Here is an 18,204-nt window from a genome sequence, read left to right on the forward strand (position 1 = left end):
TTTCTGCAATTAAATTCTGAGCTAAAAAGAATTTCATTTCTAGCCATATCTAGGAACTGACCAAGAGCATGGTTTGAAAGCCTGCCACTATCCTTAACATTCTGCATTTGTAATTTTAAATGCTTCCATGAAGGATAAAGAAATCTTCCATCTTCAAGCACTGTATCTTTTGATTTTAGAGCATACAATAATCTCATCATAATACTTTCCTTGGAAAGGGCTGTTCTATATGATAAATCCAATTGTATAAGAATATTTTGATGCTAAATGTGTTATTTGTGGTGCCACAGATCACATTAGCAGTGGTAACATCACTGAATTATTATATGCAAATCACTCTTATGAAGTATGATTAACCCTTCATAAAATAGATGTCAAGGAAAAATTGTTCAATTAGAGATAAACTTTCCATGTTTGACTAAAATTTCTTTACACTGGTTTTTCACAATCAGGCTTAGAAAGAAACGTATTGCTAACTAACATAAAATCTAACACTTAAACTAATCTTTAGAAGTTTCCATAAACCTCTGAATGGTAGATAACATATCTAAGCACAATGAAACCTGTTAATACCTTGACAGCAAACTGTGCAAACTGTCCTTCCTCTGTAATATCATCAATGGCACAGCGCCTCAGGTGAGCTTGAAGATAACTTAGAATTCGTCTCTCTGTAGGAGCTACCACACTGCAAGCAAGGGCCATCAACTGCCAATGTCGAAGATTCACACGGCTATTTGGATCTACATAAATAGAAAACATAAGTTTCTTAAAGTAACAAGTATTTCACGTGCCTGTATATTTGAAAACTTATACATACACCAACATATTCAAAGTGCTTCAATTTTTAGCAGTATGTTTGATAATTCACTAAAATGAAATTACTTATTATTTGCACAAGATAGACTTCAGCAAAATTCCAAAAACAAAGCTTTAATTTTACCTGGATGATCAGTTGTCTGCTTGATTAACTGAAGAAACAGTTCATTTAAGAGAACTTCTTTCTTCATACAGCTACCAAGTATTAACTGTGCCAGCTGTGCTGGATCTGCCTTTCCTTTCCATTCCGTAGTTTCTGACAAGCAGAATAAATGTTGTACTATTTGATGCAAATATAAAGTATACAAACACTAGCATCTATTGTACAAGCATTTTCTCAACCTTTTTCAATTACTCTTTAAATCATTAAGTTTTATTATTGTATGACAAAAAAATCATAAATTTAATCAAAAGTAGTATAACAATTAATTTTATTTATTGCATTAAAAAAAGTTTAAATTTCTGCGAGTATATTAACAAGCAAATGCTGAAAACCATCTATCATTTTACAATAATATACTTAGTTATTTGTAACCTTCCCCCAAACCCTCAACTGTTTGCATACAAGCAACTCCAATTAAAGTATACAATTTAAATCTTTTGATATCCTTTAAAATAAATATTCTTTCTTTTAAAAATATCACAGAAGCATCTCAGTACCTGGAAACGTAACTTACCTTCTTCTAAAAGACCAGAGTAGGCCAAAATGGAAGCAAAAACTCTTGTTGCTGCTACTTCCACTTCTTGGTCCGATATCACTAATAAGCTGTGTGGTAGTTGTGTTTTAGTAAATGCCCAATAACTATGGCGAAAAGAGTCTGTGTCACCAATTTCCTGACGGAATTTTTCTAACTTGTTTCGGCTGATTCTGATACAAAATTTAATGTTTATTACTAAATAGCAGAATAAGATCTTTATGGAGAGAAGTAATAAAACATTTTTCACAAAATTTCATTCCTTCAGATCTGTCTCTCACACTGAAGTCCAATAAATATTTTAATAAATTAACATTCTTAAATACCTTCGTAAAGTACTTCTAAAAATTCCAATATTTTCACATTGAGGTTTCCGCAACATTCCACTGTCAACCAATGTGCGACGGCAGTTGATGACATCATGATGTAATTTTTGTCTGTCTTCAAAAGTTAATTTCACCTAAAACAAACACGAATTTAATATCCCTTTTAATTCTTTTAAAATAATGCTAGTAAAGTATATATAACATAATTCATCCAGGTTAATCAAGGATTCATATGGGCTTTATAAAAGAAATTTCTAGGGCTTTTTTTCAAGACCCACATATCTTATTTTTAAGAACTCCTAAATAATGCTACCTAGGTTTAAAACTTGGACTTAACTGGCATTTTTGTCCAATATGCATGCCTACCAGCAGAAATGTCAACAGCCTCAAGTCTTCTTAGTCATAAGATTTACAATAACTTACACAGTATGTAATGTAACCCATCTGTAATACACAAACATTTTTCTTTGTTTACATTTTAATTAAAAGATTTTTATGATGAATTTTTAAATTGAACTTTAAATTTCAAGACTATACCATATATTCCAAGGATTTCCAAAACTAAAACTTTTAAAGCTAACTTTCCATGACTTTTCCAGAAGTTCGAGGACCAGTAGAAACTCTGTTAATCAAAACAAAACATTGTGTTTGTTCTATAAAATTCAACCTATGATGGTAAAAAAAGTGATCAAAAATTCATGATAACCAGAAAACTCACTTGTAGAGAAAGTTATATATGTAAAACAAGGTTGGTGTGGATAGAGAAAGCACAATGTAGTGGTGCGAACAACAAAGTCGAAATGTTGTTCGCACCACTACATAGTGCTTTCTCTACCCATACCAATCGTTTTTTACGTATATAATGATCAAAAGTTCGTTAAAATATGCAGAATGACATTGCAACATTTAGATTCATAGGTATTAAAACAATTCATGACAAAGACAGTGTATGTGTTATCAAACTTTGTCACATGTTTCACTTAGATATTCCAAATAGGTTCAGTAAAGTCAAAGTAGTACTTTTGAATCTGTTATCTAAACACTATATCCCTCTTCTCTCAGATATGATTAGTCAACCCATGTAGGATAATTCTGCCACACTAATAAGTAACTAGAAGATACTTACTCTCCTTCCTAGTTCATACGTAGGTTTCAACCAACTGGCATGTGCTGGTGAATAACTAGCAATTAGATTAGCTACTTCATATTTTTGGGAAGTTTCAAAACTAAAATATTTATGTGTATCTGGCAGGCTCTTTAACAAACAAATGGAAATCATGTCATCACTTGGGTCCACCATGACTGAGTCAACATCACAGTAGCGGTATGCATTCAAGATGTTCTTGTCCTCAGGGCTCACAATTAGTATTCCCTCAGAATTCACACCTAACAACAACTGATGGCCTACAAAAAAAGAAAAAAAATTAAAAACTCTGTAGTAAGATAAGCTTTACGCATAAAATGTAAAACAACTTTTGTGTTATTAACAACAAAAAACAACACCAGAACAAAGAACTAACAATTATCTTTTATTCTGAGGATGTCAAAAGTTTCTTTATTATTACAAAAAGTAGCATAATCTACAATAAAATTATACTTGATTAGCCAAAAATTGTTTGGCTCCCAATTTTTACATTATGCTGCAAATATGGAAATTTTTTTTACCAAATTTTGTAAGAAGTCATATGAGTACACAGGCAAAAAACTTCTCCATAGAAAAACTTTAACTAAGATTGTATCTACCCAATGTTATTTTTAAATGTGAGATTATATAATATTCGAATATTTTAATGATTATTCCAGAACAGCAGTGTATTTCAACAGAGTAATTCAAATTATGTTATAAAAGATATACACAAAGTAATTTCCTCATTGAAGTAGAATAAAATATTACTTTAAAAAGAAATACAAATATAATACATACACCTGCAAATGTTTACAAAGTGATAATACAAAAAGAAACCAACTAAAACCACTGTAAGGAAAAAAGAATTTGGTCAAGCAAATATGAAGGTCATTTGGCTGGAATGTTGATCCCCCTTTACACTTTCACCTAACAGCTATCTTAATCATTTGTCATGTTTAAACTGTATTTATTTATTGTTCATGGTCTATTTAGTAACTAAACTCACCATAAGATAGGTATCCTTTGTAGATCACTCTGAATAAAGCAGTTCCATAGAGAGGATATTGCATAACCACAGACAAATACCAAACTCTAGCTACCAGCTCAGACTTTCCACTACCATATACCTATACAAAAATCAAAAGGAAGCTCCTGAAGTTTATGATTAATTGGAATTCTGGGTTGATTAACTCCAGTTTGAGGACACAAAAGAAAATTATATTCAGTACTTAAAAACTAACAAGTTAATATCATAACTTTAACTGCACTTCTTTCGAGGTCTTACTGTAAATTCAAAGTCAAGCTGTCTAATAAACAATCTAGTTTCAAAACTACAAGTTACTACTGTGAAGTTATACAAAATTCACAATTTTAAAAATTAAATATTATAATCCCTTTTTGTTGCAATTTAAAAATATCATACAGAGAAAAACATTAACATATTTTTTGCAATGAACTATACCTGTATACTGATCAGCATAATATATATATGCATAAGCATGACAAGAAGAAAAACCCTATAACCCGAGCTCTTTTGAAAGGCGTTAGGGTTATAGAGCTCATGCTCATTTCTATCAGGACTTCTTGAACCTATGTGTTTTTCTACAAACATAAATATAAGCATGACATATCTTTAAACTTATTATTGTTGTTAGATGTTTTAAAAGCATGGTATGCTATATTTACACTTTTAAGCACAATACCTTGTGAGCTTCTGATATTTCTCTCATCCAGTCCACATCCTTTTTAGCCTTACAAATTCGAGGGCACAGGTAATTTTCCACATCTGAATATCTAAGTTTTCACATAATTTTCAAAAGTAAGAATTCAATGAAATACACTTATTGCTGAAATTTTGCATCACAAAAAAAAAACAGAAAGGAAAATATACACAAAAATTATTACTTTACAGATTTAAAACAAGTAACACAATAAGACAGTTAAAAACACATCTTTGTTTTTATAGAAACAATGAGTAAGATTTAAGGAAGAAAAGAGATTACATCGGAGCTACTTAAAATACTTAAGTTGGTTGGTTGGTTTGGTGTTTTACAGCACAAAGCAGCTAGGCTATCAGTGCCAAACATCTGGTAAAAAGTTAAAATTCAAGTAAATTTAATAAAATTCATAAAAGGAAATTAAGGTAAAACAAAACAAAGTTTAAAAACATAAATAGCAATAAAACCAATGTTTACGTCTAGTCTACAGTGGTAAGAGAAAAAATACAGCAATTCCTGTCATGATAATTACAATTATGCTACAGCAATACAAGTTGTAAAGAACTTTCTGTAGCATAATTGTAATTACCATAACTCACCATGAAGACTAATAGGTAAGTTCAAAAATCACTGTCAGTCACCTGAAGTTGGCCTTCCCAGTCCTGGTTCCAAGTTATTTTATGTTATGGCCATTTTCAGAAAGTAAAGTAATAAAAGTTTTTGAAAACTTGTAGCAAAATTTTAATTATAACTTGCCAGGATGATTAAAGGGTAGTTCAAACAACAGCAATAGTCACCTGATGTTGGTCTATCTGGTCCTGGTTTTGAGTTATTTGATGTGATAGCTGTTTTCCAATTTCAAATCAAACTAGATGGACTTCAATTCTTAAAAGGGAATCGCATTAAAAAAAGGTCTAATGTATAAACTAAAAAAAACTTAAATAGCATTAAAAAGATTAATGGCCTTTAAAAAACTAAGTAACATTTCCAAGGTGGACAGTGTCGCTATTACTAATAACACGGTCTAACATTATGGATAAACTTTGGGACAGAATGTTTAAAATGGTGTTGTCATTGAGAGTCATAACGACAGTGAGATGTGGCTTATTGTGATCTGAATGTTACACAGACAACACATTGGTGCACCAGTCCCATATAAAAGAAAATGATAAGTTAAAAAACTATGACCAATGCGTAGTTTAGATAGGACAACTTCCTCTTTCCAATCCTTATGGAAGCAAGACGGTCAAATTACAATATAGAGTTTTATTTGGAAAAGCTTGTTTTCACGTTGCTCACTCCAAGTTGATTGTCAACTGGCATGGAGCCGAGTTTTGAAAACAGGCACAGCGGTGATAGTGCCAGAGCAGATAGATTTAGCCGCAATGTCAGAGAGCTTGTTCACATGAATACCAATGTAGCCTGGTATCCAGAAAAACTGGATACAAGTAGATGTTAGAGAGATATGGGCCAGTCAATTTTGAATATCTGCAAGAATAGGGTGTGAACTAACATGACGCAATTCCAGGGCCAGTATAAATAGTGTAGTTTGAGCACTGCTTAGCTTCTACGTGATCCAGGGAAAGAGAAATGGTGTACAGTTCAGCAGTGAACACAGAAGCTGTAGTGGGGATTCTGCGTGCAACCACCAAACCACAACAAACCATGGCAGAGCCCACACAGTCACTTGATTTCGAACCATCTGCATAAATAGAAATGGAAGGATGGTTCGAAAGATGTTCAGCAAATAACAGACTGTATATCCAATTGGGAGTGTCCGCTTTTCTCAGATGACTTAAAGATAGGTCACATTTGGGAACTGTAGTAAGCCATGGTGGGATGGGTTGACCAGTAGATATAGCAATGTTATCCAAAGACAGACCCAATTCATCCAACTGCAACTGGGTATGAAGGCAAAAAGGAGCAATGGCAGATCATCTGTTCTGAAAAGGTATGGCCCACTGAGGAAGGAAAACACAACCCCAGGTGGGATGCTTTGGTAAGGAACGAAATTTCAAAGCATATAGTAAAGACAGTTGCAAATGGCAAAGGTGCAAAGAAGGTTCATGTGACTCAATGTATAAGCTCTGAACTGGGGAAGTGTGGAAAGCCCTAGTGCACAACTTAAGTTCTTGATGATGAATGGGGTCCAGCATCTTTAAGGCCGATGTCTTAGCAGAGCCATAGACTAGTGACCCATAGTCAAGTTTCGATCGAATAAGAGCACAACATATCTTTAGCATAGAACATCGATCCACTCTCCAAGTGGTGAAAGAGAGGACACGGAGGATGTTCAGTGCTCTTGTATATTTGACCTGTAGCTGCTTAATGCATGGTATAAAGTTCAGCTTACAGTCAAAGATAAGCCCCAGGAACTTTGTCTCAGGGACCACAGGCAGTACAACTTCACCAATACAGAGTTCAGATTCAGGGTGAATACCTCATTGGTGTCAAAAGTGCATGCAAACAGTTTTAGAGAGAGAGAAGTTAAAGCCATTTGCTGTGGTCCACTTCAGTAAATGATTGAGGGCACTCTGTAGCTGCCACATCTCATGTCAGTCATCAACATAGAGCCCATTTGCAACAGTAAGAGGGAATTGTTTAGTGATGGCATTAACATTTATACTGAAAAGTGCGACACTCAAAACACAGCCCTGAGTGACTCCAAGTTCCTGTAGAAAAGAACAGGAGAGTGACGAACCCACATGAACTTGGAATCTCCTGTCCATTAAAAAAATTTAATAACAATGGACAAATGGCCACATAACCCATATATACGGAGATCTCGCAAAATGACATACCTCCATGTTATCGTTTCAGAAAAACTTCTCCAATTGATGTTTCAAGTTGAATCAGGTGGTCCATGGTGGATCACTGTCATTAGAACCAACACTGAGTGGGCAAAAGGAAATTGTTTGATTTGAGGAAGAAAACAAGACAAGCATTAACCATCCTCTCTGAGTTCTTACAGAGACAGTTCGTCAAAGCAATTGGGCAGTAGTTTGAAGGAATCTTGGGATCCTTTCCAGGCTTAGAGAAAAGTAGGGAAATAGCCAGGTGCCAGGCATCAGGAAAAGCATTCTCCTGCCAGATCCAGTTAATAACAATCAGAAGAATGGCAAGAGAAGCAGGATATAGATGGTGCAGCATTTCACAGTGTACATCATCAGGTCCAACCAATGTACTGCCAGATCGATGAATGGCCAGTTTGAGTTCCACCAGTGTAAAGGGACGATTATAGTCATAGAGACAGTCAGCTCGAAAGGAAAGAGGTAATCGCTCTGCCCAAGTCTTGATAGCTAAGAAGGTGGAGGAAGAAGCAGAAGTACTAGATACCTGGCAAAAGCTTTCACCTAGTGTATCAGCGATACTCTGAGTATCAGCTACTTCCTAGCCATCAGAGAGCAAGATCAAGAGGGGGACAGAATTATATTGCTCACTGACTTTTCAGATCTTGTCCTGTATGACTTTAGAACTGGTGTTTGAAGATATGCTGGTTGTGAACTTAATTGAAGATTCCTTCTGACTTTGACGTTCCCACTGAGCATGTGCACGGATTTACTGGAAAGCGATGCAGTGCGAGAATGTGGGATACCTACAAAAAGTATACCAGATCTGTTTTTGAACTTTCTGTGCCATGTGGCAGGCATGATTTCTCCATGAATGAGGATATCATGAAAAATGTGTCGAGGTTTTTGGAATACATTGAGAAGCGGCTTGTATAATACAGTCAGTTACTGCTGCCATACAGTCGTTTATTGATGGCTTACAGATGATTGCAGGATCAAGTTTTGCAAGAGCAGTGAAAGAGGGCCAGTTTGCTTGATCCAGCTTTCATGGGGGAACACGGGTCAGGTGGCATCAAATATGGCCAGTCTCTCAAAATGTTAGGAAAATTATCACTGCCTCGTGGATTATTGTCAACCCTCCATGAAAAATGAAAAAATAGCAAAGGGAAGCAAACTGGGAGATCAATAGCATTAAAAGACTGACTCGGTGCATGAAAATAAGTAAAAGAACCAAAGAAAAGGTTGTAATCAAAGAGAATATGCTCTATGCAGCAAACCCCTCCCATCAATATCAGCACTTCCCCAGAGGGAATGATGTCCATTAAAGTACCCCCAGGATTAAAAAGGGAGACAACTCTTTAATGAGAGCATAAAGGGCTGACTGGTCATAGGTCTCTCCAGGCGATAGGTAGAGAGAACAAACAGTGATGGTACGACCCAAAGAAACAGATAGCTACAGGGTGGGCACATGCTGATCATCCAACAGTGTCACCCCTCCATGCATTCATCCATCACACATCCTGTCATTTCTGTACAAAGAAAACTGGCAAAAGGTGACTGTATTGGCAGGTTTCAGAAACGTTTCCTGTAAGGAAAGACATACAGGATTGTAGGAAGCAATCAGTGCTTTGATGTCATCCAGATTGGAATGGAAACCTCGACAGTTCCATTGTATAAAGGTGGCCATTTTTATTTATGTGAAGGCAAATTTGGTAGAGCCCTTCTGTTTATGACCATGGCTTTTTTTTTCTTTATTCTTTATTTGAGGGAAGTCTTTTGACCTCCATGAATCCTGCCCTTGGTCGATTGGGCAGCTCTTTGTTGTTGGAAAAGGATTTCAATGACTGAGGACATAAACACATGATCGTCTTGCATTTTGGGGTGAGAGAAGAAGATGTACCCAAGGAAATGCTGTACCCAGAACCAAAGGAAGTGGATCTTGGATTTTGCTGAAATGAATTTTAAGGACAGAGATGGGTGTTGGTTGACATTGATTCATCAAGTTTTTTTTAACCATGGAGGTCAAAAGACTTTTCATTTGGTTTGATCCATCTGCACTCCTACTGTAGTAGTGGAACTAAGTGCAACAGCATACATCTGAGATGAAGTGGTAAACAGCAACTTTTGAGCCTCAGAGTAAGTAATGTTTCGAATCATCTTCAAATGCTGCATCTCTTTTTCATCCAACCATTTAGGGCATGAACAAAAGTAAGATGGGTGAGAGCCATTGCAATTGACTCAATGAGGGTCAATATCACACTTATAAGCATCATGGTCCTTGCCACTGCAACAAGCACACGTCAAGGAACCATGACATGACCTCCTCAAGTGATCAAACAGCTGACACTGGAAACATCTGACAGGGTTTGGAATGTATGGCCATATCTTGCAATTAATATAACCTGCCTTGATGGTGGCAGGTAAACGTCGTGATGTAAATGTCAGAATGAGGACATTGGTTGGCATCGTAATTCCATCTTTACAAATGGAGATACGCCTCACTGCAGAAACTTCTTGGGTTGAGAAACCAGCAAGAATCCCCAACTCAGGGATGCTCTTCAAATCCTTCTCAACAATAACTCCTTGTGATGAATTCAAAGTAGCATGAGGCATAACCTCAATAGGTATATCCCCAATCACCTTTGAATGCAAAAGGAGTTCACTGTGTTGAGATGTGGATGTTTCTTTACTGACTTTGGAGAGCCAGCAAGTCTCTCTATTCCCTTCTGAATGAAAAAGAGAGATATCTAAAGGCTTGCCTGAAAGAGAATGTAGTATAATAAAATGAGGTACAGGTGTTACAATGTTGAAGATTGCTGCTCAGAATCTTCAAGACGTGGTTGTTTTCCTATGGACTGTTTTTTCACGATTTTATTTAAGTTTTTATTTGGAGGATCTATAACAAAAAAAGGAATATTTCGGTGCCCACTAACCCCACCCACCATGGAGCCCTATGAGGGGACACACTACAATGCCAAACAAGGACACTACAGCAATGCCAAGGTTTCATGAGCTCTATGCCCAAACACCAGCATCAAATACAATGTCCACAACACCTGTTGAGAACATCCAACACCAGCACTTGGTTGACCCTAGCCCAAGTAGACCAGCCAACTGATCCTAGAGGGGCCACCCCAAGGCTGCCCGTCTACAGGAATTTAAGGCCAAAGTGGTGTGTTAGGGTTGGTCCTCTCAACCACCAGGATCCTCTCCTCCCCTTCACAGGTCACCACGCACGGCAAACACATGGGTGGATGTTTAAATCCCAAAGGAGGTAAACTGAAAGCAGAACCTTCCCTGGGAGGTCCCCTCACCATGTACAGGAATCCACAATGAGGGGTAAAATACATAAGATTTTCTCTTGAAGAGTATTGCTGTAATAATGACTAATAATCAATTCAATAGACAGTAGTAAACATGTTAAATTTTTTATCCTAATTAACATGTAACTAAAAACCTAAAAAATGCATACATTTTCAGTAAAATGTTGCTGCAAGTCACAATTATTATATAAAAATTTAATACTAAACTTTACATAACATTCAAAACAATTTAAATGTTACTTTGATTATTACATATAAGGCATGTATCAAACAATGACTGTAAGGACTGCCTCAATCATCTGATGTTATCAGTAGTTCTTTCTGAACATCATAATTTGATATGTGCTAATTTAACTTTGAGATCCCCTCACTTTACAAATGAACTGTGACTTGAGAGATAAGTTTCCAGTTTCACTAAATAATAATGTTGTTTACATAATCAAGTGTAAAGTTTTTACAGTATATTATATTCCACTTTGGTACCTCTTCCTAGACGTTGCTTGTAGTAGCGGTTCGTTTGTTGAGAAAATATTTACATAGAAGGTCAAACCTCTTCCTCAACTCGACATCACTGATTATTATTCCTTCACAGACTTATTGTTTCATGACAAGTATCACTTTCACGGCAGATGTTTTGTATGCATACTTCACTAGTTTTGTCATCTTGCACCTTAATGCCATTTTTTATTGTGTTTGATCAGTTATTTTTACACTTTATGGTATCTTTACCACAATAAGTTTATACATTTTACGTTTTATCAACCGGACAGAATAGAAAGTGCTGTTATAATACAACTGAAAATATATTTGCAGGCACTAATAATAATATACTTTAACCTAACCATCTTTTACAGATATTTTTGTCTTGAAAAAGATAATTTCTTGCTTCAGATATTGACAGTATCACAGCTAATATTCACCTTTCTAGTTTTCCTGTCTGCGGTTCACCCACTGCCACTTGGGCTTGAAGACCAGCTAACTGAAGAGCTATTCTCTCAGTTACAGGAAACTCGTCTGCCTATAAAAATTGAAATATTAAACAATTTTGAATTACAATTTACATATATAAAAAAAATTGACATTTACATAAATTTAGTGCTGAGTCAAATAATTAGGAAACTGTGGTTTTGTGCTGAGAAAGGAGCACTGTTAAGTCTCCTCTCTATGGAAATATAAGCATAACAAACCTATTGGCTTAGGTGGACTATAGGCTGATTAGAGTTTGGACTTCTCATTTCTGAGTGACCAGTGGTTTCTATAACTAAAAAAATACATTAAATGCTTTTAGAAATCATGAAAAATCCAACATGCATACAGAATCATTCTGTGTATAACAAGCACAGAAGACTCCAGCTCAGTAGTCTACTCAGCATGCTGAACAACAAAAGAAATACCAAATGTTTTTCATGAAAAAATTGTAATTGTTAAAGTTTCTTCTAAGACAAATGCTCACATTTAGAAGCCATGAAGAAACCAATGGCAATTTGCTATAAGTAATACAATGCAAAGCTGAAGATGCACTGCAGTATGCAAGTATGTCTCTCTAGCTGTTATCAATAAATAAAACGATTTGATAGGCAATCTAATTCTGTGAAAGATGCTTTCAGAGATAAGAAACACTAAATACAAAACAATTTTGCAGATGAAATTAGAGGTTTGAGAGAAAGGAACAACTTGATTGTAGATATTTTTTCAGCCACTAAACAAACAACTGGAATATTAAAATACTTCTACTAGTAAAACACTCTGTCCAACAAAGTAGACAATAAGGGCACTTATTCTTAATGCAGATATGAAAAACTACAGAGTTCTTTCTAATGAACTTCAATTGTGATAAGGGGGATTTAGCAAATTAGCTCATAGAACAAATAGGTTGTTTTCAGTAATGGAGAACTTATTATTACTTTTTAGCCTTCATCTTGCAAGCATGATTTTTCCTACTACAGAACAACTACCAAGAACCTTTCAAAAGGATACTTACTGTATCAGATAACAGAAGAACTGTTCAATTCTTTTATGAAAGCATACTTCATCAAAAGTGGCATACCCACCACTATTTCTACCAACGACTTCCCTTCACTGATGAGACAACATTGCAAAGTTTTTGAAACCCAACAGAATACTTTTGTTTTTATTATTATGAGGCATTAGATCAAATAGCAGTAAAAATGCCAAGAAAATTTGATAAATGTGCACTTACAGTTCTAGGTAAAATCCAAATGTGCTCAAAGATGACTTTGGGGTCATAGAGGATATAAAAAGTATGAGAAAACATACTTTTTTATATCACATATAGTACGTTAAAATATATACTATGTTCTTGTTGGACTTAGACTTCTTCAACAGTAGGTGTGAGTTGTTGGTGATAAATTCAGCAATAAATAAACATTACACACTCTAGTTGTCTTCAAAATATAATATGTATATAATATATATATATATATATATATCCTGAAAAAGTTACAGATGTGTACAACAAATGTTTTACACTATACAGATTATAAGCATATCATAAATGCTATATGTAGTTTTCTTCTTGTCAAAAGTTAACTTAGGCCTATTCAATTGTTTTAGAATTTCAGTTGACAAACCAAACTATCTTCATCTATTTCTATTGCACTAATATTGCATGGATAATTCACTTAAAATTGTGTTACAAGTTACTCAGCTGTATAGTGCTCTTCCAGTACTCATTTTGCCTTCTTTCTTCTAAAAACACTGTGTTTATTTTGTCAAAGTGCACTCAGGTAGGTTCCACTGTTCCAGAACTATGCTTTGATGAAATAAATTATTCTTATTATCTCCTTTTCTACAGTTAACCTTACTCTAACATATTAAATGTTAGGCCTATGTTAATTGGTAGGCCAAACACTTCAACAGCAGTCAACTTCATGCCAAACATTATCTTGATTGTGACTTTAATCTCTTCTGCTATTGTCTGTCTGTCTGATGTTTTCAGCTCATCTCATATAATTTATATGTTTATTACTAAATTGTCTGCTTGCTGTATATTCTTGACATCAATAAATCTCTTGTGACAGTCTATAATCTAAACATTGAGTTATAAGCACAATGTATGACTCTTACCGAGTTACGTAACTAAATATTTCCAAACATACAGTCTTTAATATCATAACAACAAGCCTTTATTGTACTCTTGTGTATTCTTGACACCATTCATCCTGGAAGTGTATATGGCTATGTAAATTTATCTAAAATAGCTTAATTCAATAGCATTAGACTTCATACAAATTCAAGTATAATGGCTACATGAGAAATTCTAAAAAGCAATAATTTAATGAAAAATATTGTAAAGTTAAATTACAGTATGAAAGAACGTGAAAGATTATATCACCCAAGTATATTTTGCAATGAAAAAGTTTAATAAGATCACAAACAACCCCCACTAAACATTTGAAATTGTAGCCCAGCTAATACTTTACTAATGCTTCTGCCCAAGAATTGAACAAATATCATGTATTAATTCACAGAATAAACACTAATGCCAGCTTTTGATTCTGGTATAAAGGGCATAAGCCAACAATAAATTAAGTTTTAATGTGATAAAACGTCCAAATAGAATTACATGTTCATTCATTAACCCACATGTAGTATAAAAATACTATGTACTTCAAACTACTATAGTAATATTTCATATCAAATTTGAATTATCTGAGTTCTGATTTGGGACATCCTAAATCCAGTTTAATTCATGTGCTAAATTCAGCCTGAAATTTTAGTGTCAAGTGAAGCTAACTACTGTTTTATGGTATGTTTGCATTGTACCCCATTTAACCTTGTGTAGAAAGGATAACATGACAGTCACAGGAAGCAAAAATACTTCCACATTATGGTGTCCTTTCTCTGACTGGTTAGTACAGAGAGAAAGACAGTTCATTTTTGTAACCTCAGAGCTATATTTCATTGTAAAAGTCTTGTTACCTTTTTAACTCTCCCAAAACAAATTGTTCATGCATACTTTGTTTATCTACAAGCCAAAGTTTATTTTCTCCCCAAAGTTCACCCATTTATTTTTTCCATTTTCCTTGTACATGACAATTAAATTAAATAAACTGTTTTCCTTTATTTTGAAATCAACTTCATGTCTTATCTTTCTTATTTCACCTATAACAACAGACTACATCTATCCTTCCACGAACTTCTAATTATTGGAGAGACTGAATGACTGTGTGTCAAGTATGTCTTTGAATTCTAAGTTTTAAACATTAATAAAAAGGTAAGTTGCTATACTATTAAATACTCTATTAACATAGATTGAGATAAAACACTATTAATCTTAAAGAAGTCGAGTAAGTACACTGCATTATTTAACCTCTCACCACAATCTTGTAGAGAGAGATAATGTATAGATATCATTCATTAACTGTAGACTTTCACCCATCAATATTCTAATTCTGAATCTTAAACTTCTTCAGTGTTATTTATTGGTCTTTGCTCTGTCAACACGTTAATGAAATGCCTCGAAAAGGCTAGTCATATTTTTAAATACTTCATTTCTTTGCTAGCTCAGTAAGGTATACTAGAAGTTGAGTAAACATTTTATCTGTCATAGGTTTTAACAGTTATGTTCTTTGATCAGCATAAGAGTTTATAATAGTCACAAGACTGTAACTCTCAAAGACTTGGGTAAAACCATAATTACATTATTCAAATATTAGACAATTTATATATATCTATATATAGTTTATACATTCAATGAATTATTCTGAATATAAATAGGGCTCAAGTAAGGCTTTGAGAATTATAACCCATCCAATGTGAACAATAATACTGAGTTAAAGGTTTATGCAGGAGCTCAAAACATATAAAGTATACTTTTACTTTATCAATTAAGTGTTTCAAAACATTAACCTCATATTATCATGTTATCTTAGCAGAGCATTTTCAAGTAAAAATTTAGGTATTGCAACTTATTCAACATATATAGAAACTTCTTTATCAAAGACTACAACTTAAAAGGTGTAGTTAAAACACTACTATAAATCCTTCTTTACAAGATACATACAAAAGCTCAGTTACATAAACTGCTCAAACATTATCCAGTCATATTGTAGTGTGATACCTTAACCCTTTTCTAATCAATGTCTTGGGTGGTTAAAAGGGCAAAATAATGATATCAAATTATGTTTGATCTATCTTATCCAAACTATATATGTAACTAAAATGAGTTGTTGAGACTTTAGATTTTCTCTTTAGTAATATTTGTTTTGAAAGAAGTAATTTAAAAAAATTGAAATTGCTAGCATTAATTTTCAAATTTTTTCCTTCTGTTGTGCTTATTATTAAAAAAAGTTGAAATTGTTAAATTTCCACCTGCTCACATAGAACCTGTGAGTGAACAAAAGTAAATTCCAAATTTATGAAGCTGACAAAATTGTAAATATATTATCTGAAACCTGAGATTATTTTCTCATAATCAGAGATCCCTTCCTTCCTTGTGTATTTATGCTAGATTGTAAAATGTAAAATTTCTTATAATGTTATGAGAACCTACAAGACCAAGTGGGACTCACAGTTTTCCATTAATTGCAAGCCACAGAAAGGTAATAATTTAATGAGTTTTTCTTGTTTATTTATTTTACTGAAGTAACTGTCTTGACAGTTAAACATCTGTTTATGATAAATCAAAGTTTTGTTACTCAAGTCAATCATCAATATTTTTGTGATGACAAGAAACCCATTTGAAAAAGACCTAATAAGGTCAAAACATTGTTCTGTACTTTTATTTCAATTAAAGTTTAAATACCCATACCAGCAGTCTTGAGAATACAAGATCATATTTTGCCCTCAGGCGAAGGTAAAGAGACATACATAATTTTGAGCAAATATGGATAAATTTGTAAGAGAAGGAATGATTAAGTTTATGTGTAAAATATAGTGTAATAAATATTGTCTCTTTATATTCATTTTAATAATTCAGATGATTTTTTTACTACAATTATTTCAACAAAGAGGCCTAGCTCATCCCTAAGCCTACTATGGTATATGTATGAACATTACCTTTCAGATCAATAGTTATATGATTGATGCATAATAACATAATAAATGTTAAGTAGCAGTTCCTATTGTATTTCAAGTCATCTATGTATCAAACAAACTTTATTTTATATTTTAAAATGACCCATCATTAACTTTTTATGTTTGAAGTGTCAAAGTTTACAGATATGGTGAGTTATATCCACCAACAAGCTGTAAAGGGTTAAAAAACAATTCTGAGTCATTCAAACCATTGATCTCTCCAAAGTAATATTACTGTTATATCTTCCTACAAAGTATGTAAAGTAAACTATCTAACTTAAAACCTCATTGCTTGAAACCATTTGTAAAAATAAGACCGTCTCATACTAAATGCTTTACAGGCATATTGTAATGCAGATAATTACAATAACCCTTCTATATAACCCAATCATCATGTAAGTTTTCAAGAAGTTAAAATACCTTTACAACTCCATATACAGCCTGAGCAAACAGAAGACTAACTTCAACTGGATCTTGTGGTATCTCTCTAGAGGATCGGAATAATCTTTTACGAAACAAAAACTGACATTCACCACTTCCAAGAGCTTCCTTTGGTCCCTTCCTTGACAATGTTGTGTACTTTGTCAATGTAGCTGATGTTCTACGACATCTAAAAATAATAAAACAGACCACTTAAATATACCTAAAAAATATTTTTTAATTCTATCTTTTATTATTTTCTTGTGATATTTTTCTACAAAACTAGAAGCTCACTGAATGTATTAAAAACAAATCAAACCAAAAAAGTATAAAAATAACCAAAAATTGGCAGACTCCATTATCTTAAATTCATCAATGTAAACAATAGTAAAATAATAGTAAGAACAATATATTGAACAAGCTATACTCATTTCCAATTTGATTAACTGATATCACACTGCATTTTTAAATATTCACGTGGTATGATATAAAACTTATAAAATACTGTATTTCAATAAAATGAATATTTACTTTTTATACAGTACTGTGCAAAAGTATTAGGACAAAATCAAATATTAGATTTCAGGTTACCTTCAAAGAACAATGGAAGGTGAAACATTAAAATTTTCTTAACCTTCAGTAGAAGTGCTTGAGTTTAGCCCACACTTAATATTTTGTGTGTCCTCCATTTGCTTTAATAACTACAGACAGTCTTTCAGACATTGTTGCAAAATATTTAATCAAAGTGTTCTTTGGGAATTTACTCCAACTGTCTCTAGTACACTCCAATAAAATTTCTTTGGAAGTAACTTTTGAGTTCTTAAGTTTCTGATCTATCAAATCCCAGATCTGCTCAACCGGGTTGAGATCAGGACTCTGTTTGAACCATTGTATCATAACTCCATCAGCTTCTTTCTTAGCTAACTACTTTCTGTATAGGATGGATGAATGT

The 18,204-nt window shown here is 33.7% G+C and overlaps 1 protein-coding gene across 1 annotated transcript in view; it reads right to left on the reverse strand.

Annotated features, from left to right (window-relative positions):
• Nucleotides 1–18,204, reverse strand: part of LOC143252327 (unconventional myosin heavy chain 6-like) — a 150,685-nt gene that overhangs the window by 17,682 nt on the left and 114,799 nt on the right. The window contains exons 27-35 of the mRNA XM_076504294.1: nucleotides 17,253–17,442; nucleotides 11,714–11,811; nucleotides 4,667–4,757; nucleotides 3,970–4,090; nucleotides 2,964–3,241; nucleotides 1,838–1,971; nucleotides 1,494–1,684; nucleotides 941–1,072; nucleotides 574–740 (exon numbers count right to left, since the gene is read on the reverse strand). Of these exons, the coding sequence (XP_076360409.1) occupies nucleotides 574–740; nucleotides 941–1,072; nucleotides 1,494–1,684; nucleotides 1,838–1,971; nucleotides 2,964–3,241; nucleotides 3,970–4,090; nucleotides 4,667–4,757; nucleotides 11,714–11,811; nucleotides 17,253–17,442 (1,402 nt within the window). The remainder of the gene's footprint in view (nucleotides 1–573; nucleotides 741–940; nucleotides 1,073–1,493; nucleotides 1,685–1,837; nucleotides 1,972–2,963; nucleotides 3,242–3,969; nucleotides 4,091–4,666; nucleotides 4,758–11,713; nucleotides 11,812–17,252; nucleotides 17,443–18,204) is intronic.

The sequence above is a fragment of the Tachypleus tridentatus genome, chromosome 6, assembly GCF_004210375.1.
Source record: "Tachypleus tridentatus isolate NWPU-2018 chromosome 6, ASM421037v1, whole genome shotgun sequence".
Taxonomy (NCBI): domain Eukaryota; kingdom Metazoa; phylum Arthropoda; class Merostomata; order Xiphosura; family Limulidae; genus Tachypleus; species Tachypleus tridentatus.